Source organism: Rousettus aegyptiacus, unplaced genomic scaffold (genome assembly GCF_014176215.1).
Source record: "Rousettus aegyptiacus isolate mRouAeg1 unplaced genomic scaffold, mRouAeg1.p scaffold_m13_p_5, whole genome shotgun sequence".
NCBI classification, from domain to species: domain Eukaryota; kingdom Metazoa; phylum Chordata; class Mammalia; order Chiroptera; family Pteropodidae; genus Rousettus; species Rousettus aegyptiacus.
Window position 1 is genome coordinate 40252205 of NW_023416308.1, and position 24737 is coordinate 40276941.

Consider the following 24737-nt stretch of genomic DNA (forward strand, 5'->3'; position numbering starts at 1 on the left):
AAATGGAAGTGAACTGAAGTATATTTAAAATTGGTGCTCTTTCCCAGGAAAAAGAGAACTGTCATGTTGGGAGCATTAGTAATGCTGAAAATTCCATGATCCTCAGAAAGACCAAAAAGCTTTCAGAATATCAAAGGGACTAGATAAGGGACTCCCTCCTAGTACTTTACTATGAAAATTGTCAAATAAAAGGATTTTTGGAAGAATTTTACAATGAACCCCTACACACCCAGCACCTAAATCCTACAACTAATGTTCAGCTACATTTGCTTTATCTCCCATCCACTCTTCTATCCATTCATCAATCCATTTTGGTTTTTGATACATTTCAAAATAAGTTGCAGAGATCCATGCACTTCACCCCTGAACACTAGCACGCATATAATTAACTGGAATTCAGTATTTATTTATGGTTCTTTGGTCAAGTGAAATTTATACATTAAGAAATGTACATATCAAATTACCATTTGATTTTTAAACTAGAACTTTGAGATACAATTCATATATTATAAAGTTCACCCTTGTAAAGTGTACAATTCAGTGGTTTGGTCTATTTGTAAAGCTGAGTATTGATCACCATTAATTAATTCCAGAACATTTTCATCACCCCCAGAAGAAACCCTGTATTCATTAGAAGTCACTTCCTATTCTGACCTCTCTCCAGTCCATGGAAACCACTAATTCACTGTCCCTGTCGATGTGCCTGTTCTGGGTATTTCATATAAAAGGAGTCATACAATATATGGCTTTTTTTATTTGGCTTCTTTCATTTAGCATAGTGTTTTCAAGGTTTATCCCTGTTGTAATTTGATGGGCTTTGACCTGCATAGTAAGCAGGGGTTTTTTAATCTGCATTTTTCCAGAAAAAATTTAATTTTTCTCCAAGGAGTTTGTAGCTCAAAGGTAAAAGGAATCTCTGATCTAAGGGATGTATAGGGAGAATTGGGACACTAATTTAAAAGTCCATTCTTTAGCAAACACTAGCAAGGATGGGAGATTTGTCAGAAGAGCAGGCCTTTCTGCTAAAGTAAGATCTTCAGTGCAGGTAAGAGCAAAGTATGCAGGGCTCGTAACCAAAGAAACAGCAATGAAGTAGTTCTAGGGCCTCCCAAAGGGAGCAGAGAATGAGAAGGTCAACAGAACTAACAGCAGGACACCCTGGTTTCTAAAGTTTCTGGAGCCATGAAGGAGCTTACAAGCAAAATCAGTAGAGGCTGGAACTAAGTTCCTTTCAGGAAGCTGGGGCAGCCTTAGCCACTCCCATGGAGGAAAATACTGAACAAGAGGCAAGGAAAAGATGTGGCTGGAAAACCCACAGCTACGTGTGCCAAGCCAACTTGTCACTAAAAAAGTATAAATCTGCCTTTGTGATCCCTCAGAAAAAGAAATTCTTAAAAAATCATAGCCTAGCCTGAGCCTTCTGTACCTCCAGTCAGGGCAAAGGGCCTCAGTGTGGCTTTGCCACAGTCCTGACCAAGGAGAGTGTGCCAAGTGCTATTGACCAAGGTAGACTCAGTCACTAGGTATATCTATGATCTCCACCAGGCACTCCCAAAGTAGAAAATGCCATCGCTGCTACTGGGAATGGTGTAATTAAAGAAATATTATTTATTTTTAAAACCAAAGATCTAAAGCAAAATGTTAAGACTCAAAAGAGCTGAGTGGTGGGTACACAAGTGTTTGCTGTATCTTCTTTACTGTGTGACTTAAAGATTTCATTAAGAAACATATTCGAAGGAATGAAACACATATAACATTCATTCAGTAAAGTTTATTGAATTTACTGTGTGCTCAGCACTGCCCTAGGCAGTAACATGAAAAAAATTACAAAATAAGATAACAAAGGAAAAATATACTCCACACTCTATAAATTTACAATCATTTCCATGTTGCTTTGTGAAGTGTTCTTAGATCATTTTAGGGTATGTGGTCTCCCTCTTTCTCCATGTCTCCCTAAAGCTTCTTGCACTACTGAATTGTGTGCCAATATGACCATCCCGAGGAAGAGAAGGTGGGACAGGAAGTGTGGCTTCCTGCTGATAGGGCAGTCAGGGATTGGTCAGGGCTAGGGTCCCATGGCAGGGGAGACATGCTAAGGAGAAAAGCTCAGGGCACTCAGTGAATCCCAGGAAGGACAGACTTGGGGAGGCCACAGAGAGGGCCCTGGCAGTGTGCTTAAAGTGTTAAATGAAGCATAGCTACATGCTCTCCTGGATACCACCAGACTTCTCACCTCCCTCTTTTTTTCCTGATCTGTGTTAACACCAGGGACTAGCATCATCAGAGGCCAGGCCAGTGGGGAAGTCTAGTGCCCAGTGAAGAAGTGGAGAAGGTCCAACATATAACCTATGATGCCCAAGAGAAGGTGATGACAGAGGCAGCAGAGACAGGGCAGAGGTATGCAGCAAAAGGGACTATTTTGTGCTTGGCCAGTGCCCCGGGACCAAGGGTAGGTTTCTGTGCAAAGGGCAGTTTGGTTTTATACAGCTAGCAGGGTCCTAAACTTCCCCTGAGGGAATAAAGCTGCATAGGATGGGAAGGGAATCCACAACATGCAGGGATTGCCTTGGCCCCACACCAGGCATGCCCCCAGGCCTACTGTGCAACATGCTGCAGAGTACTGGCATGGGGTACAGAGAAGGCCCAAGCCTGTTCAGATGAGCTCTGAACACACTGAGCAAAGAGCTCTATCTGCCTAGGGCCGGGCATTATAAACAGGCCCTCACCCTGAGTTAGAATAAGGACTTAGATCCAGCCGACAGCCTTACCAAGGACACCTGTACCTCTGAGGGTCAGATGCCAATGAAACTATCATGTGGATGACAGAGAGGGCACCCCAGACAGGGGGCAAGCAAGAGTGGCAGGGGCATGGCCTCTTCTCACTTGCATCATGGCCAGGCAGAGGAAACCTTGGGGGAGGAGTGGGAGGGTGCCCAGGAGCCATGGCACCCTCCATCTCGTCATCAGCTCAGAGCCAGATCTCATCACTGCTCACACTGGACACTCGATAGATGTAGCCCAGCACTGGGAGACGGATGAAACCTGTAAGATCAGAGATGCCCAGAAGCCTCAGTAACCCTCATCCTTGGAAGTTGGGAGATCCCTCTCTGCCCCTGAAGACTCAGAGGTACAAGCACAAGACTGAGAAGCAAAGGAAGAGGGTACCTTGACTGGTGAGGAGGCCGCCAGGCTCTGGGTCCAGAAGTTCTGGCTGGCTGTTGTTCTGAGCCATCTGCCGATCTGCTGGTTTCCCTGTTGGGTGACAAAGGGGGTGGTGGCCAGGACAATGAGTGTGCCTGATGAGGAAAGGTGTCTCTTTTTCTCAAAGGCACCTCTGAAGATAAAGCAGGGGCAAACAGAGGGTCCTGGATGTACCTCGGGAATCTGGAGTGAGGTTGTTGAGCTGAAGGTTGGATGGGAGGGACATGTTCTCCCGTGGTAGGCGCACGTTGTTGAGTTTCAAGTTGTTGGAGTCACTACGGGGTAGACAAAGCCTGGGATATGCCCTGTCTCCAGCAGGCAGATTCCAGTTTTCGGGCCTGTTCCAGAACTACCAGCAACTGCAGATTCCCACCTATCCCCGTGCTGCATCTCCATTCAGCCCATCCACCCAACCCCAGAAAGAGTTACCTAGAGATCAGAGATGGGTGCCGGGAGGGGCCTGAGAAGAAAGAAACCACGCCACTGTTCTCAGTGTGCCCACTCACTCTGGGCTCTGCCCCACCTCCCCTTTCAGACCCAGGACACTCAGGAAAGGGATCTCTCAAATGCCAAGCACAGGCTCTGGGACCGGGGTACTGTTCCCAGTGCCCAGTCCTGCCACCTGGGATGCACATAATTACCCATGGCCACACCTGAGAGCACTTGTTCTACCCAGCTCTCTTTACCGCCCTGTTGCTCACCCCTGACCTCATCTCTACTCCCCCAGCCATCCTCTGCCCACTACTACTTTGGCCCTACCTTTCGTTTTCTTCTCTTTCCTGCAGACTAAGCAGGCCACCAAGGTCCCGAATGCCACCAGGATGCCTAGGGCGAGCCCTCCAGCCACAACGATGCCCAGCAGTGGCACTTCCACCCAGGTGGCCAGGAGTCCTGCAGGTCATCCTTTGATTAGGGTCCAAGTAGACAGGGCCCCTAGCTCTGAGATGCCACAGGTACTACTCTGTCCTTGCCCGAGGTAGTTGGGACAGCACATTCATAAGCCTCACCCAAAGGGCAATAGATCCTCCCATTTCTGTATCTAGATTCCATACCACCAGAGGCTTTGCTGGGCCAGTTGCTGGCTGTGCTCACCTGGGACCGGAAGCGAGGCACTGGTGACACCCACGTCATTGGTAGCTACCACGGACAGGTTGTGTGCCAAACTGTGGAGCTGCAGCTGCACAGTGTGGTTGGTAAGCCAGGGATAGCTCTGGGCATCCAGCACCAGGAATTCCGAGGTATTGAAAGTCACAGGCCCATCCTGATTGATCCAGGTCACATTGGCAGGAGGGTTGGCACGCACCAGGGCAAAAAGGACAACCAGGAGGCCCCGGCCCTGAGCTTCCTGGTACTTGGCACCGACCTGGGCAATCTCCGGCTTAACTAGTACAAAGCAGAGGCCAATATGCTCTCACCACAGCCCTTCATATTCCTTGCCCTTTCTTCCCAAACCCGGAAGGGACCCATTTGGATGGTTGGGTCCACTTTACATGCAGCATTTTGAAGTGATCAAGAGTATAAACACTAGAACCAAAATGTTCAATTCTGAATCCTGGCTCTGCTACTTACCAGCTCTATAACCTCTGCCAGATTGCTTAAATTCTCTATGCCTGTTTTCTCATTTGTAAAATAGGGATAACAACAGTAATTACCTCATGGGATTACTATGAGGATGAGAGTTAATATTTGCAAAGTGCTTAAGTGTTTGTGAAATGTCCTGCCATGTGGCTGCTGGGGGTCCCTGGGCAGAGACCCTCTCTCCCTACCCACTTCAGAGACACTCACATTGCACATTGAGGATGACAGAGGCATTAGCTGACCTGCCACTGCCTGGGTCCTGCAGAGAGCACTTGAGCTCATGCTGGGCCCGCTGGGCAGTGACAGTGAAGGTGCTGGTGCCTCCAGAGAAGGCCTCACCACCTACACTTAGCAGTCTTGAGGTGCTGGCTTCCTGCAGCTGTCCATCCAGGTACCAAGCCAATTTGGGGGTGCCAGGCCCTCCTGCCACTTGGCAGGTGAAGGCATGGCGTTCATTCTCCCGAACTGCCCGCTCGGCCCAGGCCTGGCCATCAATTTGTGGCACCAACTCCCCACAACCTGGAACACAACAGGAGATTGCGGAGTAGGATTGGTACTGTTCTGTGAAGAAGATGAGGTCCAGTTACATAGGGGCAGCAGGCAGAGACTGGTGTACCTGGTTACTCTCTCCAGGGACTGGATGGATCTTGGGTAGGTGGGTGAGGGGACCCCAGCTCTTATTGCTGAGGCTGAAGTGGGCCCCTAAACCAAAGGTGCAGGCAAGAAAGGGGGAGAAGAGGGTTTTACCCCAGAAGTGCTTGGCTAAGGGATGAAGGGGGTTGTACCTGAGCTCAGAAAGGCTGGCAGGAGCAGCAGTGTTGTGTGCGGGAGGGTAGCTGGGCGTGGAGGCAGCGCCATGGTGGCCCCGGCCTGGGCTCCACGCTGCCAAGAGAAGGGGGTGAGTCTCGACGTCAGGGAAGATCAGGCAAGCTTAGTAATTCCTCCAGGAATTAACTCTCCAGAAACAAAAATGCAGACTCACCCACAGGGGCGAAAGCGAGGATGCGAACATCCAAGCCCAAAAGCCCAAACTCTCCCAGCACATAACCTGTACCTGCAGGCGTAGAATTGAGCTCTGACTCTAGCGAACAAACAGGCACACCCCCGCAGAGTCAAACAACGAGCAACCGTGAAGGCCGCACCAGGTCCAGATGCACACTTACAGAGATACTCGGCTACATGTGCCCCTCCCCCAAAGGGACCGTCCTTCTCCAGACCCCGTGTGTTTCTTGCCCCATACTCCTCCCCCTCCACCCACACACCATCTTTCGCCCTACGTCCCGCCCCCCTCCCATCTGGTTGCTCAGGTGCATGTGGGCTGAAGAGGAGGGTGATCCGGTAGCAAGGGGTCATGAAGCATCCTCGCCTTCGCGGAGGCTCACCTGGATCCCACCCCGAGCTCAGCCAGAGCAACTGCACAGGTCTGATGAGCACTGCAGAACACTGCAGGGGCGGGGTTACGCCAGGCAGGGCCAATCAATGCCCGACAGCGCCGGCCAGCCCCGCCGTCCGGACCAGGTGGGCCGCAACTCCGTCACTGCCACCCCTGCCTGTCCGTGACGCGCAGGCCTCCCTGCACTGGCCGGGACGAGCCGGCAGCTTTATTGGTTCAGCGTCTGCGCCTTCCTCTCCCGCGGGCCAGCTCAGCGCTTGTCGCGGGTGCGGCTACCCCATCAGGTCAATCAGCATGCGATTGCACACCGTGGCGTTGAGCAACACCAACTGGCGCCACGCGAGGGGTTTACCAGCCACGCCGCCCCATCGAAGTCCCTGCGGGAAGCGCGGTCCCAGCTGCAGCTCAGCGCTAGGGCGAGCACGGAATCCGGGCGCAGTATTGGGACCCGGCCATTTACATACAACCCGCCTGCACTTTATCCAAGAGGTAGGTATTGTTATTCCCATTGCGCAGATAAGACTGAAAGAGTTGGTAAGACAGGCCCTAGCTGCATAACCGGCATAGTGACAGAGCTGGGACTGAAGTCCAGGTCTGCCCTTGTCTCACACCAAAATGTGAAGGTTGGTGGAAGAATTTTGAATGGTCACCATGTTCATGAATCTGGCCCGTTGCTGGCATGTAGCAGGCAATTTATTACAGATTACGTTACTAACCGTCTGCTGTATGCCAGGTAACTAACTCTGAATCCCGAGTCTAAGAAAATTATTAACTGACAACCGTTTATTACAAATATTATCCATTTCTCTTTCTTTTCCTTTTGAAGGCTTTTCTTTTCCAGTGATTTCAAACAGCTTCACTCACCTGTTTTCTCCACAGACCGCCTTTCCTCTTTCCTTATTTCCATAATTTTCATTATTTTGTATCAGATTTTCTTAGAAGGAGGTCTTGGAGCCAGAGGTGGCCTGCCCCATTTTTTATTTTTATTGTCCTCATAAAATATTGGGGTTGGGCATCCGAACTCAACTTCAGGCCTCCTGCTGGTATCTGCTATAGGATTCACTGAGCTGCATTTCTTCTGGGCTCTGTTTTATTTGATTCATGTTCTTGTCTAAAGAGCCTGTCAGGGTGCTTGGGGAGCTTGTGTCATCCTAGAGCAAAGCCGATCTTACCCCTTCTGTCTCTGTTTTGCTCCCCAGAACCCAGCAGGGGTTATGCTATACTCCCTACTGCACCTGAACCTGGACTTTTGAGAAACTCTCTGATGACAGCATGTCTCCGTTTCCTTCGCAGGAGCTGATCTGGAGGAATTGAAAACCCTCTGGGGTTTTGGTCTGCAGGCTGTTCCCAGCGACCTTTACAGCCCTGGCCTGGCATTCCTAGTCCTAGGAGCACCATGAGTCTTAACTGTATAGTACCCTACTAGGCGTCTTTGATTTACCTCACTTATTGGCCTGCTATCTGGGTTCTTGCATGGTCGGTCTTTTTTGTCCCATTGTCCCCACTTCAACTAGAGTAACCCAACCAGAGGGTTTGATCCCAGTTAAAACTCTAGTGCTGCTTCCTGTTTACCTCTAGGCTCTACTCTATCCTTCCACCATTCCCTGTTCCTGTCAGCCTGGAGATTGGAAGTTGCCTGTAACTTCCATGCCTTCTGGGCCTCTACAGGCTGTGCCTTTTCCACTTCCTTCCCTCCATCCAGCTAACTTCCACTTATCCTTCAAAACTCAACCTTCAGGAGCAGACCCCTCTCATCTTCCTATGGTGATATAATTCTGTGCCTGTCCCACCCCTAACACTGTGAGCTTGAGAAGCAGTATCATGTGGGCATCAAGAGCATACATTCTGGAGCCCTACCACTTCTTAGTAAGAAGCTCTGCCATTTCTTAGCTGTATGAGAGTAGCAAACTACTTAACCTCCACACTTCAGTTTTTTTCATCTGTAAAATGTAGATAACAGTGCATACCTTTCAGGGTCATTGTGAGGATTAAATTACTACATCTTACATATAAAGGGCTTAGTGCCTGTTGCACAGTAGTTGCTATAAAGTAGAATATCTTTTATCTTCGTGTCTTCAAGCACCTGGCCCACTGCTACAATAGTAGACTCATTAAATATTTGTTAAATACATAAATGGAACGCATCTATTATGACTCTCACAATAGCCCCATAATCTTAGCAGGGCCCATAATGTATCTCTTATAGATAAGAATGCAGATTCCAGAGGGGTTTAGTGACTTTCCACCCCCATACCCCGGCGCCACAGTTACTACGTCTCTAGTCCATCTCTGGTCTGTGCATTCCAGGGCCCCTTCTGCAAAGACTCCAGGGCATCTCCCCTTACCTGCCACATCTCCCTGGAGATTCCAGGCCTGAGCTCGGTTGTTGTTGTCTGAGGCCCTCTCAGGCAGCAGGTTGATGGCTCAACCAAACCTCTCCAGGGCTGCGCTGAAGTCACCAGCCTCTGCTGCTATCACCTGCTGCAGCTCCAGGGCCTTGGACTGCTCCAATTATTCGAGGGAAAGCTACATCTGTGCTAGGGAGGTAGCTGGGAGAGGACAGGTATGTGATTTGGAAATGTGGCGCTTGAGCCAGAGCCCATGGGGCTGGGATGTGAGTCAAAGCAGTTCTCAGATACAGTATTTGGGGCAGGGGGAGCTGAGGTCACCAAGGCTGAAAGCTAACAATGAGTCCCAGAGGGACCTTGGTTGGCTCCCCATTGTCAAGAGAATAAAGCTCAAACTCCTTAGCTTGTAGCTAAAAAACCTTGTTCAAGGTCACATAGCCCATCAGTTGCACAGCTTGGATTCAACCCAGGTCTTTCTGGCTTCTTAGCTCGTCCTTTGTTCTACCACACCACCTCCAACACAAAGACCAACGTGACATTCCCAGGTCATGAAAATCACTTCTCATGTATCCCTCAGCTTCTCAGCCTGATATCTCAGCAAGGCTTAGGCTTTATTTCTTTAGCAAAAAAGGGCACCAAATACTTCCGATGGGGACATCAGTCTGTGTTCTCCAAGGAGTGCACTCACTGTGAAAGATCAGCTCAGTGCTTGGCATGTAACGGTAAGTAACACTGAATGCTTGCTTAGATTGGAACCATTCAACTGAGCCAAGCCTTGCCCTGTTCCTGTCTTCCATTCTCTGTTGGGTGATAAACTCTTATGACAAAGATATGAGAGTTGAGTGCCCTCCTCTTGCCACAACACAGTTAAGCTTGGAGCATGAGGAGAAATTAAGTGGTTAAGTTCAGAGGGCTAAAGGATTGAGACAAACTGGCTTTCTCCACTTGGCAGTGACTTTTGCCAGCCTCTATCATTGCACTAAGGATCAGCCAACCTCTCTGAATCGTCTCAATCATCACCCAAATGTTGTGAAACAAACGACCTTGTAAGACCACCTCCCTCTGCAGACCATCCAGTGTGGAGAGCTATACTCCAAGGTCAAATACTTACCTTCACCTACTCAGCTTCCTCTCCCAGGACCAACCCATCTCCAAAGGGGGTGTCAGGGTTAAAGATGGTTTGTAACACTGCCGAATCATTTAGAGTCCCTATGGTGCTCCAGAATCCGAAAAGGTGACTTGGGATGGGAGGGAGAAAGAAGGGGTAGGGACTTAGCCTCACAGCCAGTTGATCTAGAGAGAGGTTCTGTTTGAGGACTATCCTGCATGAGTGTTCTTTTCTTTTGGCTGTAGTGTAAACTCAACCTCCCTTTAGCCTGGGGTTAGTGATCCTGGCTTGGCAGAACATTTATAGGTATTAAACTGCTTCTCCACCCCCACCCTAGTCCTATGAGAAACAGTAAATAAATCCAATTTCAGTCTTCAGGTGGGGTGAAGAGAGGGTGCTGTTCAGGTTCTCCTTGAAGTGCTTTTATTATATTCATAGGTGGGGAGAAAAACACTACATGCCATTGCTTGACCACCCATGGATAAAGGAGGGGGGTGGATATGTAGGGGATAAGGGAACTATTTATATTCTTAATCCCAACCTCATACCCAGAATTAATTGAATCCTGAACACAGGTCATTGATGAGTAAGAGAAGAAAATATAGTTAAGAGAGCCAATATGGAATATGGCCATGCAACCCTGAACACGCCCAATCCCGTCTGATCTTGTAAGCTAAGCAGGGTTGGGCCTGGTTAGTACTTGGATGGGAGCCCACCTAGGAAGACCAGGTGCTGCGTAAAAAAACAACAACAACAAAACCATGGAGTAGACCCTGAAAGAAGGCAACAGGGAATAATTTCATATTCCACCTTAAAATAAAGGGCTATGGAAGGTACTTTGTAATTGGAAAACAGGCCCTGTTCCACCCCCATTTCTTGTCCCAGCCAAAGCAAAAAGAAAGCTTTACCATATGCAGCAATAAACTTGACATGTTTATTAATTAAACTATCACTTAAATAAAAAAAAGTGCATAGAAAATAAACATGTTTAAAAACTCCTTTTTTTTTACAAGTATGTACACATTTTACTTTTACATTCAGTCTTTCGTAGAGAGCTTTCAGCATTATTATTTTTTGAACTATTAAAGTATTTTCCTTCATCCCTGTCACAGGGAGTTAACACTGGTGGACTTTAGACACATTTTTTCCTTATTTTTTTCTTTTTCTCTAACCAGAAGCTTGGAAGAACACAAGGAAAAAAAACCCAAAGATCTGTTATACATGATAAAGTTGTCAAGAAATGTCTTATTTCTAGAAAAGAAGCTTGTCATCTGTTGAGCTTTTGAAACAATTATTCAACTACCTGTATTTACTAAAGAGACTGTTAAAAGTTCAATAAAAAGAAACACCACAAGTCTATTTTCTTGGTTGAAAGACAGAACTAGAGTACCTCGGAACAAGATACCAGGAAAGCACAGAACACAATTTTCCCCTAAATGCAGGTGGTAACCCCAACATTCATAACCAAAAATAGAGAAACAAGGAGTACAGGTACTGCCTGGCAACATTCATGGGCAGAAAAAAATCCAGGTGACACCATGTCTGCATTTCTCTCTAATCCTAGAAATGGACTGTTTACCAACCTTTTATGGTTTGGGTTTCTCCCCATTTCGGAGGATCAGGAGTACCAGACTGACATTTTCCTGCCACTACTAGCAACTGTAACACAATCCTTATCTATAGTGTTGAGAATTAAAAGCCATGGACTGAACTAGGCTTTGTTACATGGTGCATTTCTATATTAGTTCCTATATATATCATATTTATATTTATTTGAAAACAGAAACAAAAAGTTGCAAGTTTTCAGAGTGTGAGACTTGACTGGTATTCATGATTCGGCACAAAACCATCTGCTCAATAACCTTGTATTGCTTTAAAATGAAGTAAATGAATCAAAATTACACCCAGCCCTTTGCAATGACCCGCTTTTTCCTTAAAAAACAAACAAAAAAAAACTTGATTTCTACTTTAAAAAACCTCAAATCAAACTTAAAAGTTAACATCTGACAAGGTTTTGACCTTTAGTATTTTCAGATATTTGATTGAACGTCAGTCCTTTAGAAAGATACATTCATCACAAGATTTTTTTGTTTTGTTTTGTTGTTGTATATCTATATATATATATATATATATTTTAAATTTTTTTATTTTTTTTTAATCAGGGGAGCTGCATGGTGCTCACTGCATTGGCCGGGGGGTTTGACAGAGGCAAGCAGGGTGGTGGACTGGATCCCGGCAAAGGAGTCTGGTTGAAAACATATATAGCTGCCAGGGCTTCCCCCTTCTTTTTATTGGTCTAAAAAACAGGAGGGACTGTGCTGGAAGTGGTGGACAGTAACGAAGCCAAGGGACAACGTTCCGGCCAAAGGGTCAGCGCCATGCAGCTATTCTGGTTACACAGTTGTCACTGGCCACCAGGAAATGCAGCCACAATAGGTTCTAGCAGCAAAGCTATAAGGGAGCTGGCTCTCTCACTGAGAACTGACCAGGTTTGCAGCTGTTACTCCTTAGGGATTTGGGGTGCCCCTTGGGGGATTCTTGGGAATGACCCACCACAGTTCCTCAGTCTGCACTTTTGTGCAGCAATTCCTTAGGTTACTTTCAAAACAAACTCAGAGGTGTTTTGGAGATAGCTATGCCATTTTTTGCCTTCTTTCCCTTTTGTAGGGAAATCTTAGCTCGTTCCCCAAGTTGCTGGCAGGTATGCTGAATTTTGGCAATGAACTCAAGGCTGAGCTGTAAGAGGAGTTTCTCATTTCTGTGGTTACAGTTGGGGAGTGGAAAGGCAAGGCAAACCATCTGCAGCTGGCAAGAGAAGGAAAGGTGTGGGTTCCTCCCTTGGCCTCAGGGTTTGGGATTGGTAGAAAGAGAATGAGGAGGGGGCTCACAGTACAGCATGGCCTAGCAGGGCAGTAACTAGGTCTGTTTAGCTGAGTTTCCCCACTCCTTGACTGGCCTTTGGGTCTTTCTCAAGGTGAATTCATGACCCATCAGTGCATTAATCAGTTCAGTAACAAATGCAGCTTAAGGTTTTTTTTCTTTACAAAAAAAAAAAAAAAAGAATAAAAGGATTTACAAAAAAACCTCACACAGTGCAATAACAAAGGAATCCAGACATTAGTGAAACCCCTAGGGCCACTGTGTCTTGTTCATGGGCAAAAGGAGGAAGGGAGGTGAGGTCTGGGTAGAGTGCTTTTCCCCAGTACCCTGCTGGCACTTCTCCATGATGACAAGGAAGTCTCTGCCATCCTGGCCACAGTGCTGGGCTCCCTGCATGACAGTGAAAACAGTGACAATGTTCCAGCAAAGCCACCAAAGTTCTTAAGGTCATGGAAGAACAGGGAGCCCAGGATGAAAGGCACAGCAGAGCCATGAGTCCTGGGGCAGAGAGCGCTGGGCTGAGTCGTATTGCTTTGCTAGACTTCCATAGGAACGGGCTTCTCCAGGAGAAAAAAAGGGTGCCCAGCCCTCTACTGAACAACACTGCTCTGAAACCTTGTGACTGACAGGCAGAGAAACATCTGCTTTGTGAGTTGTCAGACTGTGCTTCAGTTTCAATGGGCTGCCCCAAAAGAGGGCATAGTGGATTGTGGATTCTCTGCAGGTATGAGGACTTGGTGGGCAGAGGGAAAGGGAATGGGGAGACCTATGATGCAGATGGTGATGGAAAATGTCAGGCTGCCATTCAACTTAGTTGCTAACTCTGAAATAGGAAAGACAAGCTAGTGCCAGAAAGGAGAGAGAGTGCAGAGAAGAGGAGAAACTGCTGTTGAGATACGACTAGCCTTTTGAGGAGCTTCAATATGGGAAAAAGGTGAGTGACCCGATGGAGTTGGGTGACCTTCCTTTTCCATTTATTGTCAAAGAGCAAACCCAGGAAACGTTTATGTCAACAGGGCACAAACAAGCTACACATTAAACAACAAAAAGTACACCTCCCAGGGGGAAGCTGGGCAGGAAAAACCAGACTTTGTGTATACAGCTGAATATTTTCTCTAACTTCATCCTATGAAAATAAAAAATTATTAAAAACCGATCTTCTTTTAAATTAGGACAATACCGCGATTTAAAAAATAGCCTTGTCGTAAGTGCTTCTCCCTATGAAGTGCTTCTCATAGAAAAATATACAAAATATATTTACATTTATAAAACCTTAAATAGTAAACTGTAAACAGAACAGAGTAAATCCAATGACTTAATTTAACAGGTTCACGACACTGTCTTGTGGGAAGGAAAAGAAACATTTGATGCTGTTTTGACCACATCTAAGGAGCAATCAGGGCAGTAGTGTCATTTAATTTATCTATGGATTTTGTGTAGGTGGCAGAGTTCCCTCAATACAAGGTGGTCTATTACCCGAGTTTTGGGCCTTGAAATCTGATTAGTGTTGTGCCTTCAACTGGGCAGTGACCATTTAAAAATTAAGTCTTCCTATATCTTAAGGAAAATAAAGTTACTATGTCCTAGGCGTGGGGCTCAAGGGTCATCCTGGTTGTGATACTCTGGTTGTTGCATGATTCAAATCCTATTTAAATAATCTCTTCCTCTTCTAAAAAAAAATCATGCTACCTATGTATATTCCTTTAAAACTCTCAGGGGAGCTTTATGAAAACTTCTCCAAATTCTGTCTGGTTATGGCCAATGGCTCCTGTCCACTTCCCCACTGGGAGTGCTTACAGGCTCAGGGAACATTTTTGTAGGCACATGCTATGCCCAATAGGGAGTGTCCTTGAGCAGGGAGTCACTTTTTCCTACCACCCAGAAGAATGGGAAAGCAGTGGGATGAAAAACGGGGGAAATGAAGAAAGTGGAGTGAAGAGAAGGAATGAGAGGGAAGCCGCTTCTATTATCAAGAAAAGTAACTGGCTGAGATAAGGCTCATAGGGATAATACTCCCGCTTAAAGCCCACAGGCTCAATGTTTGGTAATTAATTGGCACAACCCCAAGACAGCCCTTTGACACCAAAGGTGCTAAGAATCCTGTCTCCCAATCAGAAGTGAACTCTCAAGTGGGAGGATAGTAGGGAAAGCCACCAGACCTTCTCTGTTTGTTCAACAGATGGCTACAGGCTGGGCCTGGCTGACAAACTATCAAGTATCCAACCAACCCTATATTTGGGGCTTTGCCTGACCCCTTGCTTATAGTGCTTGGGAAAGGGCCAAGGCGAGGATGGCAACTTCTCTCTGAGGAGATGCTCAGGCCCAATCTCCCAACATAACTAATCCTCAATAGGCTCCTTGTAGGCAAGTCTGCTAGGGACCCCGTTTCCCACTTTTTAATGGCATGTAATCAGAGGAGCCCCAGTCGAAAGCCGATCTCAGGCCTCTCTCCAGGATTATGATCACATGTATACTGTGAATATGGGACATAAGGGAGCTCAGCCATCATGGAGGCCCCGCAACTGTGCCCACTCGATCCTGGAACTCCTAGCTGCTGACAAAGGCCTTCAGCATTGCTTTGGATGGCCCTAGGTCCTGGTACTCCAACACAGGGGGAGGAGAGCAGCTTTAGTTTAGGAACTTCCGGCATTTCTTGGCGCCACAGTTGCAGGGTAGCTTGTTGCTGGCATCCTCAATGGGGAACTTATAGTCATAAGTGAGTTCCTCCCCTCGGTAGATCTTGCGCATGGCAAAGATGACAATGTGCTTCTGTCCATCAATATTGATGACCCGAGAGTAGCAGTTAGGCTCACATGAGTGATTGATGAAGCGTGCAGCGTTTCCATGCATGGTGGCATCCACTACCTCTGAGTCATCAATGCGAAACATGTAGCAACCTATGCCCTACATGTGAAGGAGAATGGAGAAGAACGTATTATTGATTATAGCTTTGTTTTGAGAACATTTCTCAACCACTTTCTAATGTGACTTATAACCACTGACTAACAGTTTCTTTTGGTACAATTTCTAGATTTCTTCCATGTCTTAAGATGCTTCCATGATGAATTCCTAGATTGTTGGCACTGGACTCTTGGTTTTTTAATGTCTCTGCAGGAAAGAGAAACCTAAAAATTGTGTTGCCATGTGCTTTTGATTCTGGGATCTACTCAGAAAAAAACCTTCAAAGAATATCTTTGTGTATTATTAACCCTTAGAGTGGATTATAAACTTTTACTGGGCCTACTACAAATTTCATAGATGTTAAAAATGTTTTAAAAAACCTATCTTTGAATCAATGTTTGATCCAGAGATTATATTTATAGGTGATGACCATTTTCTACAATAAAACAAAAGAAATGGGAGAGTGAAAGTGTGAGACTCACCTTGCTGTCATAATACTTCTCTCGCTTATCAGTCTGGATGGAACGGATGACATTGCCAGCATACTCAATTACCATCTCACCTGCATCAATGTTTCTCTTACAAAAAAGACCCCGACCATGAATGGGAGACCTAGGACATAAAGACAGACAAAGAGATCAGCCACAAATTTTGCAATAAGGTTAACTGTGTTGAATACATGAATAAATGAATAAAATTTTTTGGTCTGTTAGTACACCAAGAAAGCTAAACATTTTAAAAAAGAAAAAAATAACAATTTAGACCCACCTGATTTAAGTACATTAATTGTTCTAATAAATGGACAAGGATTAAAAATTTCTCCATTCCACAGCCCACTAGAAGTAGCAATAATGTCATGTTTATTATGTTAAATACCTTGTTCAATGCGAGAACGGCAAGATCCCAAGACATCAGCTTTAATTAATAATATCTATAAAACCTCACTTACTGAATGAGGGAGGTCACTCTAGCATTTGGTCCACTTTGATTTTGGAAAACTTCATTACGTTTCTGTAATTCTCTAATTTTAGCCATACCTGTAGACACCAACTGCCTCCTTGGAAGTCTTTTTTAAGTGCCGGAAACGCATGGGCATTGGCAGATCCATACTAGTTGCCCTCCTAAAGAGACAAGACACATTATTAATGAATTCTCTTCAGGAAATAACTGGTTTTGAGTCTTGGATCAAAGGTTCCTGGAAAATATGACTACACTGTTCTCTTTGTTCAATGCCAAACATAACAAGTACCTTATAAAATTAGGCCAATTTTAATACATATAGCACTTTCTGACCACGATGACAATGGTAGTAGAGCCAAAGTTGACAGAGTATACTATACCATAGTCAAAGAAAAGAAAATAGATATCGAATAGTTATTTGAACTTCTCCTCTATAACATATTCTTCTCTTTTTGCAAGCCAGCTACTGCTACTTCAATACAAACTGTATTTCAGTCTTCTTAAATGTTACCGAGGAAATTCTGATCCCAGCAAAACTGCACAGTGCCCTGAAATGCTGGAGTAGAGGAAAGGAAAGAGTATTTCTAATGTCCCCTCTCCACTCAAGACTCACCGAGCTGACTTTAGCTGTACCTCCTCCTCTTCCTCATCATTGGGGTTGTATTCAGGAGGCTGCCGATGTTTAGAAGCCAGGAAGTTAAACATGTCAAATGCTGACTTCCTGGAACCAAAGGATTAGAAGATATTTAGAGAAATGCTTTAATAGAGGCAGTGAAGGGCAGCATTAATACTAGAAATCTCAAAGGTCACATGGAAAAAATATATCCTTAGATAATAAATCAGGACCCAAAACTGCTTACAGAAAATGATAGCACTTGCCTCAGGTGGACTTCAGCCCTGGCTGAGCCATGAGGGTTCAGGGGCGGTTCATTGGCCTCCTCTGGTTTGTGGAAACGGAATTTGTAATTCCGACAGTGCTTGGCACCTGATAGCTGCTCAATCAGGAACACAACTGCATCGTGGAGAATCCCCAGCATCCTCAAACCGTTAACACCTGTAGGATCAAAGGCACTGGGGTTATGAGGAGTGTGGCCAACAAGAAACTGCACAGTACTAAAGAAATGCCTAAGCCAGAGAATCACTCTGACAGAGGCTGCTCAAAGGTGACTTATATTTAAGACTAGCCAGAAATTAGCATTACATAGCCATTAAAATGATGCAGATACAGATCTATCAATATGGAAAACATTCATGACAGTTTGAGAGATGCAAGCCACCAAACTATGCACAATTTTCTATGTTCTATATGTACACAAAAATGCTCTATGTATTATTTCACTTTGTGGTCCTAATGACCACACGAGGGAGGAGTTACTAGGTTCATTTCAAGGTAAATCCTATAAACCTATAAGTCTAGGTTCACAGAATTTAAATACCACACACCCAAGGTTACATAGCTAGTGTGACAAGAGTTGAAACTTGGATTGTATAATTCCAACCATGATCCCATTTTTATTCATAGGTAATGGAGTATCTGGGATCTATAAGCTCATATTCACACAGGTGCCTCACTAAAATTCAAAAGGAATGTTAGTAAACCTCTAAAACAGAACCCTCTTTTGTGCTGTTATAGTGACTATATGGAGTAATATTCTCAATAGCTGCTTTGTTTTTACTCAACAGTCTCATGCCATTGATGAGCACTTCTTATTTCTTTCTATTTTACAAAAACGTTTATATAAGTCTGCTGGCATAGACAATGAAAGGCTTTCTCAAAGGACTGGCTTCTTTCATTAAATGGATGAGGCACAGTAAGAACTGCCACACTCTTTTTTGAAACTTAACAAATAACTAATGTTCTTTATAATTAATTTTATTAAATAAATAGTATCATTTCATTTACAAACATTGTTTTTGGCATTATTAATAGATACCAAAATAATGGTGTTCATTGTGGACAAGATATGTACTTCATAAGCATAATTGTGTAGGATCACCTACCCAATTTCAACATTCAGTCTAAGTTATGAAGCATATTAGAGATGCAACCTAAGTGTAATTTGAGGACCACATGCTATGTCTGAAAGGATATCCATGTTAAAATGTAATTGATAGTTACTTCTGGGAGGGGGGGACCCTGTCTACCTTCTGTTATTACAGTTGTTTGTTTTTCCATATTTTAAAATTCTATGTTTTAGGTAATTTTTCAGAAGAGGAGAAAGTTATTATTAAATATATAATTTCTATTTCACTTAAGAGAATTTCGAAGGGAGATCATTTGGTTTCAATGGCAGGTAGAAAGGTGTCTCCAGGTAAGTAACATCCTTATGAACACAACTGCTATTCCTATTAGAACTCAACCTAAGTATGTAACAACTACAACATAAGAGTTTAAGCCATAAGGCAATGGCAAACATTATTTTTTCGTTATAGCACAGATTTTCCCCAATAATTTTTTTTCCTAGGAGTTTTAGATTGCTGGAAACTCCTGTGTAGAAAAAGACATTGAAAAACGTACTTACATATATTTCCCAAAAAGTTCATTTTAATACTTGGGCTATGTGGTCAACTATACATCCACAGAGAGCTTACAAGGAGATTAGGCCCTGTGTCAATAATGGGAAAACAAAGATGAATCATGCATGTTCTCAGGGAACTGTTGGCAAAGGGAGGTGGATATGTACACAAACCATACAACGTGAAAATATCCTATCTGGATAGAGTATAAAGTGCTGTGGGAACTTTTATGAGGCAACAATCTATCCTGTTGTGGGGGATTTATTCATTCAACAAATATTTACTGAGTACCTATTATATCTCGCACATTCTTTCCATCTCTCCACTGTGCCAGACAGAACCCTGGGAATACAGAAGTAAACAAGGCAGGCAAGGTACCTGTATTTATAGAACTTTTATTTCATGGAAGAGACATACAATAAACACACAAATGTATTCCTACTTCAGGGCTTTTCCACCTGCTGTTTATTCTGCAGTGATAACTTTAATTGTTGCATGACTGATTTCTCATCATCGCTCAGTTCTCAGCTTTAACGTAACCTTGTCAAGAGACTCCTTTCCTGACCACTCTATCTAGAAGAGGCTCCCCACCCACTTCTGTGTCGCTCTATTTCATTACCCCATCACTGTATCTTTTTTAGAGTTCTTATTTCCACCAGAAGGTCATAAGGGCAAGGACAAGATGACAGCACTAGGGATGGAGAATGACAGACAAGTTTTGGACTAGGTAACACAGTGGTCATTGTGGTTAACCCTTAGCACCCATTCTAGCCCAGATTATTTTAGTCTAAGCCAACCATGGGAATCCCAGTTCCCTTGGCAGTGACTAGCTTAGGAATGGGTATGGTATCAAGTTCTGGGCTGAGATGTGAGACATCCACTTCTTGTAACCAAAAGCCCCTTCTCTGAACACTTGCCATGACCAACTGTGATCCTGGAAACAGCTGCAGTCATTTCCTAAAAGCCTGAGGATGAAGCTTTACCAGGGTGAGCAAAATGGAAAGAAGGAAAGAATCTAGGTTTTTATGACATTGAAAACTCCCATATCGATCAATCCTGATGCTTGCCCTACCTTTGGATTGTCTGTTATGTAACATGATGAATCATCTTCCTGTTTAAATCAGTCAAGAGTTAGGGTTTCTGTAACTTGAGGCCAAAAGAATCCTAAGTGATAAAGCAACAGGTATAGGGAAGAATGGTCTAAAAAGGCTAAAGAAAAGATGTGACTTTTAGCAGAGTCTTGAAGGATTAACAGAAGTTTGTCAGGCAAACAAGAGAATTTTAGGTGCGGGGGGAGAAGATGGAGAGATGTAGGCCATTCCTGGTAGAGGGAACTGCATGAACCATGGTATGCTAATGTGAAAGCATATGTGATGTAAGTGATAAGAATTACTTGGGGTACATGTTAAAAATTCAGCTGTCTCACCTCCAAGACCATACATGTGATTCATGTCTGCAGACCATACTTTAAGACACACTATGGATCTGTATCAGTAAGTAGTAAGTGTTATTACAGAACAATGACTTTCTTGGGGTGAGGAGTAAAAGACCTGAAGCTGAACAGACGAGGCAGGGTGAATAAGACCTTGTTGTGTAAGGTATCCATAAACTAGAAACCTCAGCAGAGTAGGGCTGAGTTTGCTTCTACTCAGCAATTATATCCTAAGTGTTTAATATAGTACCAGACAGACTACAGGTGTTCACTAAATATTTACTAATAACAAACATTTAAGGAAATTTTGTACCATAGTAGTAGAAGGCAACAAGAAGCAGCTTTTGAGGTACCTCTGGTGACACTGATGATTCACTATAAGAGAACACTGATGATTCACTATAAGAGATGGGTGATTCAAGGACCAGTTAATATTATACATTAGAGAGTAATAAAGATTATGCCTGAAGAAGGAAAGAGAAAAAAGGATTAAGACATATTTTGGGGGTAGAATCAATTACAGTGACCACTGGGATATGAATGATGAGGGAAGGGAAGGTTGTCAAGATTTACTGGATTTTTCTGACCTGAGATATGGGCGATAGTAGGAAAAATGGGTTGAATCATCAGCGTGTAATGTGAGCACATTGGAATGGCTGTGTAAACCTACCTAGTGGGAGAGTGAGAGGGGAACAGGCTGAGAATGCAGGAGAATCCTACCTTTAAAAAAACCTTATTTGCCATCTGTTCTTTTAAAACTGAATATACTTAAATTAATTAGGTTTTTTAAAAAATTATAAATATAAGTGGCTCATAAGATGGCATAGAAGATAGAGGCTGTGCACACCTCTAGTGACCACACCAAAATTAAACAAAACTACAGAGCAACTAATATGCAGAGTCACCAGAGGTCTGGCTAAACAGAATTCCTACAACTAAGTCACCTCAAATAACAAGTCTCCTCAAAATGACAACAGGGTGGAAATGCGAAAGGGCCCAGTCCCACAACCGCATGTGGTGACCCAGAATCAGGAGGGCTATCTTGGCAGCAAAGCCACCTCCCCCACATGAGTGAAGGGGTCCAGGGTCCCAGCCAGGCACTGAGATGCCCAGCCCAGGGTTCCAGTGCCAGGAAGAGAAGTTCCCACAATCTCTGGCTGTGAAAACCACCTGAGGTTGCGGCTGAGAGAGAAGGGGCTGTAGGAATTGGAGATTGTTTCCCTTAAAGGGCCCACTCTCGGCCATACTCACGGACAGACTCGCTTGCTCTGAACTCCAGGGCTATGGCAGCTGCTCCGAGGGTGCCAGGGACATACAGGGAGGCCCTGAGTTGTCAGGCATCAGGGTGAGAGATGTATGGGCGACTTTCTTCCAAACAGTGGTCATTCAGGTAGCTCTGGAGGTACACAGGCCACAGCTGAACTTGGCCTGCAGATAGACCCCTTCCAGGTCTGTGCCACTGGGCCCCACAGCATATCTACTATATAAAGCCATTCTACTAAGACCAGAAAACTTAGGTGCTCTGCCTAATACATAAAAACAGACACAGGGAGGCAGCCAAAATAGGGAGACAAAGAAGCACGCCCCACATGCAAGAAAAGAACAAAACTCCAGAAAAAGAATTTACCAAAATGGAGACAAGCAATAGAGATGCAGAGTTCAAAACAATGGTTATAAGGATGCTCAAGAAACTTAAGGGAAAGTACATAAACTCAGTGAGAACTTTAACAAAGAGATAAAAAACATAAAAATAGAGATAGAAAACATAATAGGGAGCCAGTCAGAAATGAAGAATATGATATCTGAGATTAAGAGTACTTTAAATCAGTGGTCCCCAACCTTTTTTGCACCAGAGGCTGATGTTCCTATGAGAATCTAATGCCTGATGATCTGAGGTAAAGCTGAAGCAGTGATGCTAACACTGGGGAGTGGCCACAAATATAGATGAAGCTTCACTCTCTTGCCTGCTGCTCACCTCCTGCTGTGCAGACTGGTTCCTAAGAGGCCACGGACTGGTACTGGTCCACAGCCCAGGGATTGGGGACCCCTGCATTAGAGGGAACCAACAGAGTGGATGAAGCAGAGGATCGAATCGCCAACATTGAAAATGGGGTAGCAGAGGGCACCCAATCAGGACAGCAACAAGAAAAAAGAATCCCCCAAAATGCGGATAGTTTAAGGAGCTTCTGAGATATCATCAAGTGTAACAACATTCACATCATAAGGGTACCAGAAAGAGAAGAGAGAAAGCAAGGAATTAAAAATCTCTTTGAAGAAATAATAATGGAAAACGTCCCTAACCTGATAAAGGAAATAGACATGCAACCCCAGGAAGTTCAGAGAGTCTCAAACAAGATGGACCCACATCAAGACATATCATAATTAAAATGCCAAAGGTTAAATTCAAAGAGATAATCTTAAACGCAGCAAGCGAAAACCAATTAGTTACATACAAGGTAGTGCCCATTAAGGCTGTCAGTCAATTTCTCGACAGAAACTTTATAGGCCAGAAGCGCTAGGCACAAAATATTTAAAGTGATGAAAACCCAGGACCTACAACCCAGATTACTTTACCTGGCAAAGCTATCATTTAGAATTGAAGAACGGACAGAGCTTCCCAGACCAAAAAAAAATAAAAAATAAAAAAACTAAAGGAGTTCATCACGAAGCCAATATTATAGGAAATATTGAAGGAACTTTTTAAGAAGATAAAAATATGTATCAAAAGTCTAAATAATGGTAATAATTACATACCTATCAATAATTACTTCAAATGAAAAAGAATTAAATGCTTCAATCAAAAGATAGGTGGCTGAATGGTTAAGAAAACAAGATCCCTACATACGCTTTCTATAAGACTCGCTTAAGATTAAAAGACACACACACAGACTAAAATTAATAGGATGGAAGATATTTCACGATGGACCTCGAGGGTAGTGTGCTGAGTAGAGTAAGTCATATAGAGGAAGATGAATGCCATACGATTGCACATATATGTGAAATCTAAAGAACAAAATAAATAAAAAATAGAAATAAACCCATAGATACACAGAATATTTTGACAGGAGGCGGCTGGAGGGGGAAGGGATTAAGAAGTACAAATCGGTAGTTACAAAATAGTCATGGACATAGAAAGTATGGCATAAGGAATATAGCCAATCATATTGTAATAACTATGTATGGTGTCAGATAGGTAGAAAACTAGATTTATTAGGGTGATCACTTTGTGAGTTATGTAGCTGTCTAATCGCTATGTTATACACTTGAAACTAATATAATATTGAAGGTCAAGTATAACTGAAAAATTAAAAATTATTTTTAAAAATTTATAAAAATAACGCTCATAGAAATAAAGTGAAATAGTACAGAGAAGTAAATGTTGCAATTTTAATTTCCCAGGTCTTATTCCTCAGAGGCAACACACACACACACGCACACACACACACAAGTATCTAAAAGGAATCATGCTCATACTAGATATATACTGTTAAAACTTGCCTTTTCAATTAATTTACTTTAGACCTCATGCTAAATTCCCCCCAATAAGAAGTATTTGGGTTGCTTTCAGTTTTCTACCAACATGTTAGACGATATAAACATCCTAACACATTTTTGTGACTTGGTTGAGACCATTTATAGGATAATTTCTCAGAGTGGAATTGTTGGATGGAAGGGCATGTGACTTGAAAATTTTGATAGCTATTGCTCAACTGCTCCTCCAAATAGTTATAGTAATGACATAAGAGAAAGTCCATTTCCTCCATCGTTATCTATATTATCTCCAAACTCTAAATCTTTAATGAAGGCGAAGACATTTAATTATGTTTTAATATGCATTTTTAAAATTATGAGTGAGATTGAGTATCTTTTCATTGCTATTGGCCATTTGTATCTTGTGCGATATAAAATGCCTGTTATGCCCTTTGCTCTTTTTCTAATTAAAAAAAATTCTGAAAATTTTAAAATATAGAACAGTACACAGGCTGTTATAATAGCTACACATGTACCTGCCACTTAAAATAAACAAGTGTTAATATCTTCTAATATATGCCTTGAATATTTTCCCTTTTTTCTTCAAACAAAAACAGAAACATTATAGATAAAGTTAAATTCTTCTAAGTACTCATTCGCTTCCCCTCCAAGGACCAATCTGAAAGGAATTTAAAGAGGTATGGAAAGATAGATATGGAAAAAAACTGAGTCAATAGAGGGTTTCTACATCTCTTAGATTAGTTTAAACCTTTGACGTTCACTTGAAACAACTGTACTAATGATGTTGTTACACTGCCTAAATTTAATTTGAAGTCTAATAGCAATGAGACACTTTCAACTTTAAGAAGGAAGGTATAACAAAACCACAATGTGATACCATTTCACACTCACTGAGACGTCTATAATAAAAAAGACAGACAGTAACAA

The 24737-nt window shown here is 43.5% G+C and overlaps 2 protein-coding genes and 1 pseudogene across 12 annotated transcripts in view; 1 reads left to right on the forward strand and 2 right to left on the reverse strand.

Moving 5' to 3' along the window:
• Positions 1–1740: 1740 nt before the first annotated feature.
• TMEM25 (transmembrane protein 25) lies at positions 1741–6230 on the reverse strand. Of its 5 annotated transcripts, XM_016129316.2 has the most exons (10): positions 6162–6207; positions 5762–5833; positions 5565–5661; positions 4987–5298; positions 4294–4584; positions 3961–4092; positions 3631–3661; positions 3376–3476; positions 3166–3252; positions 1741–3042 (listed from the first exon to the last, which is right to left on the reverse strand). In XM_016129316.2, exons 2-10 carry the CDS (start codon positions 5822–5824, stop codon positions 2969–2971), a joined length of 1188 nt encoding a protein of 395 aa, XP_015984802.2. In that variant the 5' UTR covers positions 5825–5833; positions 6162–6207; the 3' UTR covers positions 1741–2968. The 5 variants fall into 5 exon arrangements, with proteins under 5 accessions (XP_015984802.2, XP_015984804.2, XP_015984803.2 ...); XM_016129318.2 differs by lacking the exon at positions 5762–5833 and having other exon boundaries at positions 6162–6230; XM_016129317.2 differs by lacking the exon at positions 5762–5833 and having other exon boundaries at positions 5565–5735; positions 6162–6211.
• Positions 6231–10250: 4020 nt separating this feature from the next.
• Positions 10251–10369, forward strand: LOC118603531 (annotated as a pseudogene).
• A 171-nt stretch (positions 10370–10540) lies between these two features.
• KMT2A (lysine methyltransferase 2A) overlaps positions 10541–24737 on the reverse strand; it is a 75147-nt gene continuing 60950 nt past the window's right edge. For all 7 annotated transcript variants that reach the window (XM_016129312.2, XM_016129309.2, XM_016129311.2 and 4 more), the window contains 5 exons: positions 17249–17423; positions 16983–17090; positions 16447–16530; positions 15892–16021; positions 10541–15412 (listed from right to left, as the gene is read on the reverse strand). In XM_016129312.2, coding sequence (XP_015984798.2) covers positions 15137–15412; positions 15892–16021; positions 16447–16530; positions 16983–17090; positions 17249–17423 — 773 coding nt within the window. In that variant the 3' untranslated portion in view covers positions 10541–15136. The remainder of the gene's footprint in view (positions 15413–15891; positions 16022–16446; positions 16531–16982; positions 17091–17248; positions 17424–24737) is intronic.